Source organism: Sebastes umbrosus, chromosome 16 (genome assembly GCF_015220745.1).
Source record: "Sebastes umbrosus isolate fSebUmb1 chromosome 16, fSebUmb1.pri, whole genome shotgun sequence".
Lineage (NCBI taxonomy): Eukaryota > Metazoa > Chordata > Actinopteri > Perciformes > Sebastidae > Sebastes > Sebastes umbrosus.
Window position 1 is genome coordinate 14,655,537 of NC_051284.1, and position 13,209 is coordinate 14,668,745.

The window sequence follows — 13,209 nt, forward strand, 5'->3', positions numbered from 1 at the left end:
GTGCATTTAACCAATGCATCCTTCGGTGTGTAAATGTGTGTGATTGTCTCTGTGTGGCCTGCATTCTCTCCCTGCAAGATGTGCCTCTCCTGAGGTTAAGGATATCCCTTGGCTTTTCAAACAGTCGGCCCGCTAGACCATCATCTGAAGACAAAAATACCCAGGAGGTTCCCGGAAAAGTTGACCGGCAGGATTATGGCCAAAGACAGCAGGCAAACCACCGTCATGAGCAGGATGATGTGGCGCTGGAAGGACAGGTATGTGACGGCGTCGATGCCGCATTTGCTACGGATCTCGTCATCCCTACAGAAAAAGAGAGAGGGGAAACTTTCAGAATCCCTTAATGCCATATGCAAGAGATCCTAAACTCTCTATGCTACATGGCAAAAAGAGAGATGCTGCAAATTGTTCTTGAGGTGTCGATATTCGAATTTCCACACATGCACATGTGATGATAATCAGAGCTGTGCAATCTTAATCGAGCATATGTATGCAGCTCTGTCTATTGCCAGGACAACTGGGCCTACAGCTTATACTTCATCATGAGTATAACTGTGGCACCGCTACTTTGGTGCCAGAAGCTGTGGTTACCAGGCGGGAGGTTCAGGAAACCCAGAGTCATAAAATAGAACAAAAAAAAGAAGAAGAAGAAGCGAAGGGCACGCTGGTCACATGGCGGCCCACACATTGCGATCTCTCAGGGTGGGTTTGCACTTTCCCAGGGTGAGCCACTGGCACGGGAGCTAAAAACAGAAGCACCCAAACGCCAACATAATACTATGGAAACCATGGATACCATGGACATCGCCTTCTCTACAGGCCTAACTATGTTGTGTGCAGTCAGACTGGAGCAAGAGCAAATATTCAACGGGAAACCACGGCACCAGCGGTCTCATGAGAGCCCAGACTCGTTTGTTTTTGCTGCTAAATGACATATAACAAGAGACTTTACATTTGCCGTTGACATCAGCTTTGAAGACAGAGGGCCAATAAAAAGATGGAAGCTAAGATGAGAGAAGGGTAAAAATAATTACAAGGGCAACTGCTTTGTGTACTTACTTCATATGGTAAAGTGATGAGAGCCACGAGCAGAAGCCCTGGAAGGAGAGGAGAACCGTAAAACATCCAATGGATTAGTTATTAGAGATAATAAATGACATATGTATGCAAGTCTGCGCACACCACATCTAACTACTTGCATGCATCCACTATTTGCATAGTAATAAGGTCTGTAGAGTGACAGAGAGGGGGAGATTTAATAGGTCTAGCCTGGAGCAGTAACCACTTTACTGCAGCCTCAGCTTTGAGTAGGCACACAGGGCGATGACTCCTCCAGTCTGACTTTTTGTCTTACATCGTTATAAACATGCAGGGAGTGACCTCAGTCTGTCACACAGGTGTCATGGAGTCACACATAGTCCAGCTGAGTCATGAACCAAACTTTCCTCTTACAACAGTTGACGCAATGCCATCTTAGACAAGTGGACTTCATTGTAAAAGTGCAGCATGTTGCATTTTTAGACATCAATATATCCTTGGCTAATTAACGGTGACACCTTGTTATAATTACTGTAAATAAATGAGACTGGTAGACAGCCTAACATCTGTGGTATTGTTGATGATAGTGTTCTGCCTTCTCCTTTATGTTTTTGCAGTGTACAGACAACTGGAGTCTGTCAGTCTTCTCCTCAAATGCCATGATTCTTTACCATAATTATACTATTTGTGGAGGTTTTATAACCACAAGTGGCGCTGTAGTGACATTGTTTGCATGTGTTCTACCAGCATGAATCCAGTATGCACGTGCACAAGCACAGGGTAATGTAAGTCACATTTTTTGCCGACTGCAGAGTGTCACACACGACTGTCATTATCTTTGTGGCATCTCACAACCGTGAAATAGGCATCTATGGGACTGTCTGATTGCCCTTCCTGGCTTCAGTCGCTGTTGACGAGACCAATCTGTGTGCCAAGGTGCACTGGCTAGCAGTAAAGGAAGCAATACTGGGACATTTTTTCAATTGTTTGGACAACAATGGGACAGGAGAAGAAAGAAAGAAAGAGCATCAAATGGATATAAAAATATGATAAAATATATATGTAAGAAAATGTTTAAATATATATACTTTCTGGGTGACAAAACTAAAAATGGAGAGGATTTTGGACCAACACAGGGGTGGCACTGTTTTACCTGGGTTAGTACACCAGTTTACTTTCTTGTAACACCATTATAACAGCTTATTTTTGCCAAGTTTGCCATAATATGTGCCTATTTACACATCCAGCTGACAAGGAGCAACATTAGTATTCAATCAGAGTCATGTTTGTATCCATCTGGCTACTCTAAGACCAATATTCACTCTCCTAGCTCTGGTCTCCACCAATCAAATTTGTATTCCTGCTAAATGCTCCACTAGCTAGTCGATAACTACAAACGCTCCATATAGCTGAAAAAACTGCAGAGTTTGGTGATCATTCTCTGTGTTTCATCACTATCTGTGACCCCTTTCACATTACACATAGTTATTTGATACATTGTTAATGAAAAAATATGAATTAATGCAGCTTTAAAATAAGGCAGCAGAGCCACACTCCTATACTTAGAATGGGAACAACGCAGGTTTCATCAGATAAGACTGCAAGTATTTTATGAGGTACGAAATGCATTCATTTTGTTGGACCTTTAGGAGGCATGAAATGTGTTTTGTTGAGAGAGGCTGGGTGTCAACAAACCAGTGTTTGTTAAGGATGGAATCTACTGGGTGTCTTTGATTGATCTGAAAAGGCTATTAAGGGGTTCCTTGGTGCTTTTAGGAGCTGATGAAAAACTCAGCCAAACCAAACACAACTCACCAGGTCCTTGGTCTCAGAGTCGGAAGGGCTGGACTCTGACGGAGACTTCTCTTTCTCACTTGGTTCTCCATAAAACAGGGACGTGAGACTGAATTGGGAAAACAAGATGAACAAAGAAATATTGATTGTGGCCTGACACGACCTTATCAATACATCCAATATGTAACCCGGTGCTGTAACAACAAAGACATAATGTAACTGCTCTAGACAGTCCCACAGTCTGAAACCAATCCCTGTGTGTGTATACATGAAGAGGACATAAAATGCATTCAGTATAGTTGAATCTAATAAAGTCAGTGTGATGATTGAATTTATGGAGATTTCTCTCTGGGCCGTACCACTGACAGTTCAACATTGTGTCAAATTAAGCAGCGTAATTGAATTAGTACGAGAGAGGGCCGCTCGGCAAAACACACAGATGCTGCTTGCCCTTAGGTGCTATGAAGCTGCTGCCAGTCAGGCAGAACTAATCCAGCCTGCACTCCCCTGAGAGGAGACTCAGTTCAAGCAGAGGAAAACGGCTGCAGACTCACTCAGACGGCTGGGTGGACCTTGACTCATTTTGTATCCTTAAAGGTATCTGATAATTTATTAATTGCTTAAAGTGTATATCTGGTGATCTTCTGTTGTTTTCTTACCATCAACAAATCCAATGAAAACAATGAAAACAACAAAAACAACGGTGAATCCTATCCTATCTTAACAAGAAATGTCTGTGTAGCCAAAGCTTATTCTTATGTCCTGTTGCCCAAAATACTCACACTACCGCTTGTTTATCCTCAGTTGAAAATAGTTCCACAAACATGCATTGTTTACTTGTGTTTGAGAAACATTTGCTAAAAAAAAACTACAGTTTCCAGCTGTTTTAGGTAATTATAGCCTTTTATAAAAATGAAACTTATATTTATGAACTGTTCTACAGATTTACCTCTCTACTAGAAACCAGTGGACTTTGGGTTGAGTGCAACAGAAAGTTTTGTTCTGATTTTTTCCTGGGATTTGTTGACAATGAGAAAAATATAAAATAACACCAGCCGTATAGCATTGTCCTTTAAGTTATTTATCAAGGTGAATTTGCCAAATGTTGGCTGGTTCAGGCTTCTAAAATGTGAGGATTTACGGGTTTTCTGTTTTCCATTATTGTAAATTGAACATATTATGGATTTAGGACTGTTGGTCAAAACAAAATAAGCAATTTAAAGATGTTGCTTTGGGAATTATGATGATTTTTCTGATATTTTATGTGTTAAACAAAACAAAAATAATTACTAGATGAATCAATAATGGAAATAATTGTTAGTTGCAGCCCTAATTTTAAAAGAGTGAGAATACCACTTTGTGTTTACATACTGTGTGTGTGTATGTCTGGCCTGTGTTAACACTTACATTCACTGTTAATATAAAATACATGAATCAATTGCCACACACGCAGTCATCACTCCAATAACAACAAATGATTATTAGAAGCAAAGGCAGAGTAGCTCTTTGCAGTGATTTGCCTCCTACGCAGTACCTTTTATACTCAGCAGAGGGAGCTAGAGGCTTCAGGATCAGGACTCAGGAGTGGTTCCACTGAGAATTATTTCTCCATCTTAACGGCTGTCAAGGCTCACAAACCAGCAAGTGTATCAGATTTTTAATGCAAGACAGGGAGTGATGTATTCACCTGTCATTCTCCATCAGCAGAGCCAGGCGGCCATAGTCCCACGCAGCCTTCCTCAGACAGGAGAAGATGAGCAACAGGAACTGTAACACAGAACAAGGATATAAATCTGATTTACACAATCCTCATCTGCTCTGGGTCTGCATTAAGATTCTCCAAAACCTTTCTCATACTGCTCGAACTGCGGCCCGTCTCTGCATTCTCATAAAGAGGCTACAAATAATAGACAGGTTCAAAATGCAGCAGCAATAATGAGCCATCTTCTTTCTTTAGAGTGGTACTTGGTTGTCTTGGAAACTACCAGAGATGGGTCAGCATGCACATGCGAACACATGCTGTGCACTAATGCCAAATGAGTGTGGTCAATAGCAAGAATAAATATGAATAGCTTCCATTGTGCCACAAATGGAGAGCTAATCTGTAGCCTCACAATGAAGTAAAAAAAAAAAAGCCTATTCAATGACATATTATAAATACAATAGTGGATTCATGCTGAACAGCCCTGGTTAAATATAAAGAGCATAACTGGGTGATGATGGATGAATGTTGACAAATGCAAATGAGGTAAAAGTGACGATGAATGTTTGATTTTAATTACAGCATTAAACCATTAAGTCATTACAGTTTAGAAGACATTTGGTTTAATGTGCAGGGATGACAGCCATGATAATAAGGAGAGAGCTCCCATAAATGCTGAATGATTCATTCTTTAGTGATCTAGAGCCACGCATAGACGATCGGGGCGGCCTTGACTAAGGCTTGTAGCTGAATAATGAGTGCGTGTTCACATTAGCAGTCATGGTCCAAACTCCTTTAAATAAGAATCTCTCCATTATCTCTCTCTTTTCCCGGTGTCCGTCTCCTCCCTGTTGTTTCTGTTTGTTTGGTCTTGATGCGTGGGCACGCTCTCCTTAAATCCCACAGATGATTTATTCTGTATGATGATGGAATTGATGCAGAGGCGTGCTCCCATCACCTGGGGGGGAGCGTGCTTTGACTCATGCTTGTCATTAAGAGACAGCACTCGACCCTATGTGTTGTCTTGACAACTAGACAGCGATAAAATGAGCCAATTAAAACACGGAGGTGGCAGATTGAGAGTGATATCAATGCAGAGATCAAGCTTGACAAGGCTTGACAGCCTATTATTATCTCGAGACAGGAGGAAAAATATGCAGCTATGTTTGTAAACAGTGTATATAAACTGTATTATACTATGTGAGAGGAACATTCAAACATGCAGATTTAATGCAATTTGATATCTATGACATGACTCCATACATGATTTGTGTGTGTTCTTGTACATTATTATGAGATCCAAAAGCCATTGGTCATTATATTGAAGGGGTTCTTCAGCGATATACTATTGCACTTTTATAAAGTTGGGGGACTTGTAAGGGATGGATTTAAAAAAGAATAATCAAAAAATGAAGCAGCAGAGGCCGAGGCATCCTGACCTCCAGTCCCTAGTATAATCTCAGAAAACCCTGGATAATCAATTCTCATAACATAACCTGGCAGCAACTTTCAAGATACCCTTCCCAGCTGGTAAAAGCTCATGCCTTTCAAACGTCACGCCTCCAGCTTGGACCGCACACTTTCTGTTAAAAATGTTTAGTCTCCAAAGACGAGACGAGATGAGATCCTCAAGGTTATTCTCTCACTATTTTTACAAGCTGAGTAGCAGTCCTAATAACTAGTTTAACTATTTAGTTGGTGGTATAAATAAATATTTATACCACCAACTGAGGTGGTATCTGTAAGACTTTATCGTTATTAGAGTATCTTCGAAGTATCTCCCTGTCTCAGGGTCATCTGGCTCCTTCCTGCCTGTCTTGCTCCCTGCACCGTGACAATGTTTCCAATACACAGTCTGCCTGCATTCATCATCATCAAAAGAAGAGAGAAGTGATTGAGACAGGATGTCCATTAGATACTGTATTTTAAACCTCTTGTTGTCTGTTTGCATCAGGGCTCTCCTTAATATCTCAACAGGGTGTTGACAGCTCACGATGTATTCACAGACCTTGTTATCGAGGCTCTCTAAGCTACATAGAAGACATGACTCGTAGTGTAAAATATGGACAACAAGCCTCCTGTTAAAGAGAGCAGACATGGCTCTAACTAGAGCTGAAATGATTAGTTGATTTATTTTTAGAAATATAGTCATATTATTAATTCATCAGCAGATAAAATATCATAATCAATAATAAAATAAGCGTTGTTTGAAGTTGCAGCCCTTAGGTTATTCTAACATCCCTCTATTTGCATAACTTAGATAATTCAGCTGCACTGATCATTATGTAAAGTGGGAAAATAGGAAAATAGAAAAACAACATTTTGAAAGCTGTTTCATATCATAATTTCCAATCAAATGTGAATTGAGCATGGCTATTCTGTAGTTAATTGTATAAACTGTGTATGTTATTGTGTGGTTGGGTGGGTGGGTGTGAGTCTGTACCATCCAGAGCACGACATTGATGGCGAGGACCGTGGGTACCCCTCCAAACGGCAGACCCTGGAGGACGCTGCTGCGGGAGTGCGAGCGGTAGCATCTCTCCGCGGTGCTGTTTTCTTCCCCTAAAGAGTCTAGGAAGCTCAGGACATCCAGCTCCACAGCTCTCCCCTCCACAGGGGGCGCTCTCGTCACAAACAGCTCAGAGTGGGCCATCAGCACTGGACCATACCTGAAGGAAAAACAGAGAAATAAAGAAAGAAAAAGACCATTAGTCAAGATTGGTCAACTGTTGGACTTACCATAAGTCTCTTTAGCTTTTTCTTTTAGCCTTGATACACACCTGTTGAAGGGTAGATGCTACCCACCGAAAGTAGTTTGTTTGCAAAACTCTCAAGAGATGGTTAAGGTTAGACGAGGTCATCAAGCAGTGAGTCTCGCGAGAGTTACCTATGTTCGGTGGGTACATTCTAGCATCTACCCCGTTGAAGCTCTCATATGCTTGGGCTTAAAACACACACTGATTCATAGTGCAATCACATTGGGTCATATAAAGTCATAAAGTCAGCACACTGAATCTGTAATGTGGGTTATATGACAATATTATTTAAAGTTTGCTAACATTGGCCACCATAAGCTCCTGGTCATACCAGACCATCTAAGTCTGTATCAGAAAACCCCCTGAGAGTAGTGAATTGAGAAAAGGTGCATTTTACAGCTAATAAAACAGGAGTTTTAAGTCATTTGTTGCCATAGCGCCCATTTTTTCAATCACCCTGTAAAGCCTGTATTTACATAGACTGTCAATTATGATATTTGTGGATTTTAATGGAGACGGTGGGTGTGGTATTGGTAATAAGCAATTACATTGTGATTTAATAGTCTATTTTTTTAACATGCAATTGTTTTTTTTCTCAGTGTCTGCCACTCACACTAAGTGCTGTATTGATAGCATTTGTGAGGATCAGTCTAATGACCATCACAGTCCATTAGCAGCTATTGATCTTTGTCGGTTTCTTTATCTGGCGAATGGAAGTGGAGACGTCACATGAAAGCGACAAACTGATTGGATGACAGGTATACTGCAGGCTCTTTGAAAAGCCACAACATGTGATGATGCCAACGAGCCCATTTAACCAAGCAGACAAGAGCATATTTCTGTTGTGAGGACTCAGTTTAACCGTACAAGAGTAAAAGCTTAAACTGTTTACTCCACTGTCATTTTGAACAGCTTGTTGAGGACTGGCAGTTTCTGTGTGCTTCCCTCTGTCTATAGAAGCATGTGCAGGATATGATCATTCACACTGCCATGACCACAGAACGGAGGCCTGAACCATCTGTCCTCCAGCACTCTCTCCACGCTTTCGATCAATACAGTCCCGACCGACTCCCAGCTGCTCGGCTTGTACACTCCTCACCGAATAAACAGTCTGAGGGAGGAAATGGAGCAGCGACAGAGTGCTGACAAAGCTTTGCATCAATACTGCGATTCCACCTGAGTGAAAGACATCAGTCATCCGATTTCATGGGAAAAACGAGATCCCAGGATATATTGAGAGATTGACAGTAAACACAGTGTAGTAAACACGCCGTGTTCGCCGCACCAGTAAATGGCAGCCAAAACTGCATCACACAACCCTCTGCTGTCCAACTCTCACAAGAGCTGTGAGGTAACACGAGATTGAAGTGAAGAAAGGGAGAGGAAGCCAAAGGCCTCCAAACTGGCACATACTACTGAACCTTGGTGTGATTTATCAATGCGCCAATGATGTCACTTCCTGAGAAGCTCCATCACAGTTTTGTGAAGCCTAAACAGCGCTGCAACAGAAGCCCCAGCAGGGCGTCTAGTGTAGGAGGGCAAGCTGATCAATGGCAGTGCTGCTGGACCGCTGTACATCACACTGTCAGAGAGCTCTGGAGATACAGAAGTATAAAAATACAACCCAGTAATCTTTAGCAGCTCTTTCTGCACCACTGTAGTCTTTTTTTCCCTTCCTGTTGTGAAACTGTATAGTTAGCAGTCAATATTCAGATGCTGTCAGACACACAGCATCCGAGCCTCCCCGTGGACACAACTTGGGGAGGAGATCTCCTGAGGATGGATCACAAAGCAAATCCATAACGTACACACACGCAGAATCTGCAGTTTCCACAGAAGCCGATGTACCGTACATCACGCTTTCTCTCTCTGCCAATAAATAAGCCATCGATATGCACAACAGGATTATTTTACAGCTAAAAATGGATTAATAACCAAACAGGCTTACATTACAAGGAGAGGGCACTCAGTTCTCTGAGAAAAAACAAAACGGTTTCATTATGGGCATTCAATCCACTGAATTCTTTATATTTTACAGATATTGAATGATAAAGTTTTGTGTCACATTTTCATACAAACTGATGGACAAACTAACAAAGTGATTAACAGGAGATTTTGAAGATCAATAGAAGACTAAATCAACCAAAGCATCCGGACAGAGTCTCAGTAGTTTTTTATTTAGATAAAAGGCATTGCTTGTCATAACACTATAGTAATACTGTTTGCAGCATCAGCCATTTTTTAATTAATTCAAATCATCATGCTGAAAAGCCTAAAATGGAAAGCTGCAGGAAAGAAGTAAACTGCTCTGTGCCTATATTTATACTCTTGTGATGAGCTGATGGTAGCAAACAAATCAAAGAGCAACTGTGTGAACAGCAACAGGAGCTAAATCAAACAGAAAAGATGCCTTATACGATGGAAGAAAATACAACTAGCTAGCTGTGAACTGGTGCTCTAACAAAATTTGACATGCAGCTTAAAACAGACCTTTATCGTCTCATTGAGCTGTTCTTCTTCTTGCATCAGACGAGTCATTCACTTTGAACGCTGCCGATCCGACTGCTGATGCTAACAGTAAAACTCTTCCTCTCCAAATCCACAACAGAGCAGGATGCTGAGGATACACTATGGTGGGGTTTCACACAACATTCGGACAAACGTCACAGCATGACTCGGCAGTTTAACCACGAGACTCCGTGGTTATCCTTTCTGTCTCACCCCTCGTATATAAACACTCAAACACGCTCACAGTTATCCCACGGTATCCATTTCTTCTCCAGCTTATTGAATTCTGCAAATCTGAAGTCTTTCTAATCCATTCCCTCTGTTCATTTCTCTCCTCCTCATCCCTAACTCAGGCTTCCAAGCCAACGCAGCAGATTACAAACTGATGTTTGGCTTGGGCAGCAGCGTTGTGCCACCCGCTGGCAGCAGGAGTTAAATCTCTCCTGTGTGCTCAGTGAGACTTTTATGATCACAGATGCTGAAGTAAGTACAGGAGCCGCGAGCTGGTCATGAGATATACCTGAGTTTGAGTCAGAGAAGCAGAAAAAGGGAGGAAAAAGCAAGCTCAAGTCAGATAATCAGCTCATTGCACCAGGAAATACATCTGAGGTATCTCTGTGTGTGTGTGTGTGTGTGTGTGTGTGGCTGCGAGAGGATGTCAAAGGTGATACAGACAAAACAATTAAACTGTAAGTCAGAAGGTCGATAACTTGCAATAAACCCGGATTCAATCCAGATATCTTTAATTACTCCCTCGTAATATTTTGATTAAATCAGCTTCTGCTGTAGCCTTGCAATGGATTGTTTAAAAGCATAATTGTTTTAGTGGTCACCAAATACACATTTTATACACAAGAGAAAGAAACAGAGTCTACAGCCATGCTAGTGGTTCCATGAGGCTGTACCCATAGGCACAGACTTTGAACTAAATGATAACGCTATAGGAGGACAACATGTTCACGATGACAATAGAAAATTGCTGATGTTCAACAGGTATAATGTTTATCATGATGGTCACCATCTTACTGTAGTTTAGCATGGGAACATGTGCCGTTTAGCACTAACACTGCACACAAAGTACAGCTGAGGCTGATGGGAATGTCATTAGTGTTGCAGGTATTTGGTCATATTCAATTTGACCTGATGACGGCACTACAATTCTACAATTTCATTTAGCAGACTCTTTTGTCCAAAGACACGTACATCTGAGAGTTCGTACAACACAAGCAAGGATCTAGATAGGAAGGAACAACATGAGTAAGTGCCAACAACAGCTTCAAGTTCGATCGGACACAGGTGCCGACAGGCAGTGCACAGAGGCAATGCACAGGGTGGATAGAAGCAGATTTGTATATAATCAACATCAGCAATATCCTCAATAATATCATCATTATCAACATCATCAGTGTCATTAGGTGCAGAGGTGTTCACGAAAGAGCTGGGTCTTTAGCTTTGTCTTAGAGGTGGAAAGGGACTCTGCAGATTGCGTGGAGTTCGGTAACTCATTCCACCACCGGGGGACTACAGAGGAGGAGAGTCTAGCTAGCGACTTAGGGCCCTGTTGTGATGGGAGTACCAGGCGCCTTTCATTGGCCGAGCGTAGTGGGCGGGAGGGAGTGTATACCTGGATGAGGGAGTTCCGGTAGACGGGAGCTGTCTTTGTTGCTGTTTTGTAAGCAAAACTAGATGAAACATCAGAGGATCACCAAAATGATTACAATTGGGACATTAATGTCTGTACCAAATTTTATGGCAATCCATTTAGTGGTTTTTGAGATATTTCAGTCTTGATCAAAGTGGTTTAAATGACTTGGGAAACAGAGGGGGATGGTGTGTGCAACAAAGGTCCCTGCCAAGATTTAAACCAAGCGCATTGGCATCCACTACTCACTTATATCATCCTCTAAATCACTTCACCAGATCCCTCAACAAGTGCTTTGTCATGCTGAAATGAGAAGCTGCTGAATCCACATAAAAAGCCATGACAGGAAACATATTTACATCTGAGCATGTTATAGAGGGGCTGGGTCCTAATTCAGCTGCACCAAAACCAAATGAACAACATAAACCATTTGGTGGACAGCCCCCCCGGAAGAGCTTTCTCTCCCATCGTCAAACACTCAGTCGGATCAAGATTCATCACCTGCCTGAGGGAATGAGAGAGAGATGGCCCTGTTTTGCCAGAGAGATGAACCATAAATAACATGTGAACTAGTGTTGACTTCCAAACCTCTGCACTGTATCAACTGCCAGCCGCTGTGAGATAAAAGACGGCCACCAAGGACAACTTGCAATCACCATAAATAAAAGAGTAATGGCTTCAGAGCTGTTGTTCTCTACTCGACTGCACTGACTGCAGTCTTGTTAAACATGCAGTTTTTTTCCCTGCTATAACTGCCTGGAAGGGAGAGATTTGACGTTTCCCCCATCAACAGCTTCACCTCAAAGGCCCAGAGCTGGTAGAATATTCATGAGTGATTTCTAGCTGTGCTCTGCGTGTTAATCGAAAACTGAGCCCCTGATTATGGAAATCCTGGTGTTTAAAGGTATTCTGTTAAAACAATCCTTCTCTAATGAACTGTTAACAAGCCAATAAGACATGAGACATGACATGAGTTGATACATTGTGGAAGCTGATCTGTTTCGTATGCTGAGAGTCATGGGAGCATACTAAAAAGTCAGCTTTAAAGCAAACACTTTTTACGCATGCAGCGGGTACGGAACAACATTAGCATTCATTTGAAACTGTATTTCTGGCCACCTGTCAAATGTTAAGTCCAAATTTCACTCTCCTTTTAACTCTGTTTTGGTCTCCACCAACTTCTGAGGGAAATATCTCTCTCTTTAGGTTGCCAGGTGCTCCATTATATTGGTCGCTAACTTTGTCTGTCTGCAGTTTGGAGCTGGGCAGGTACTTCAGAGTTGAAGTCATCTTTCATTGGGAGTTCATATTATTGTGTTTACCCCCTGTAGTTTTCCATCAACACACCAAAGAGCACCTGTGGTTGATTTTCAACTTTCTTTCCTGCAGGTCATAGGTAAACCATCTAATAATCCACATGGAGCAGAAGCTGATGGTGTTTTAATAATGTCTTATCATACCACAGTAGAGAGCGTATTTGCAAAAATCACATGAGGGGTGTAATGAGACCTCTCCAGCTTATCAATGCTTTCATTCTATTGCATGCACTTCACTCTTCTGGGAAGGCTTTCTAAAATATTTTGGAATAGAGGATTTGATCCCTGCTACGAGAAAATCAGTGATGTTGGGCTGTAAGGCCTCTAATTCATCCCAAAGGGATTAGATGGGGGCTTCTTTCTTTATGGTACTGGCTTTGTGCACTGGGGTATTGTCACATTGAAACATAGGCGATATATTGTGTATCTTCTCTGTAGTTTGTTGGGATATTT

General features: G+C 41.8%; 1 protein-coding gene across 2 annotated transcripts in view; it reads right to left on the minus strand.

The window, feature by feature from the left end:
• tmem63c (transmembrane protein 63C) overlaps positions 1-13,209 on the minus strand; it is a 31,035-nt gene that overhangs the window by 12,585 nt on the left and 5,241 nt on the right. The window contains exons 1-6 of one of the 2 annotated variants that reach the window (XM_037746904.1): positions 9,781-10,030; positions 6,978-7,203; positions 4,520-4,599; positions 2,854-2,941; positions 1,060-1,097; positions 161-303 (exon numbers count right to left, since the gene is read on the minus strand). In XM_037746904.1, coding sequence (XP_037602832.1) covers positions 161-303; positions 1,060-1,097; positions 2,854-2,941; positions 4,520-4,599; positions 6,978-7,187 — 559 coding nt within the window. In that variant the 5' untranslated portion in view covers positions 7,188-7,203; positions 9,781-10,030. Of the gene's footprint in view, positions 1-160; positions 304-1,059; positions 1,098-2,853; positions 2,942-4,519; positions 4,600-6,977; positions 7,204-9,780; positions 10,031-13,209 lie in introns of those variants that run through there. The other variant, XM_037746903.1, reaches the window with a different exon arrangement.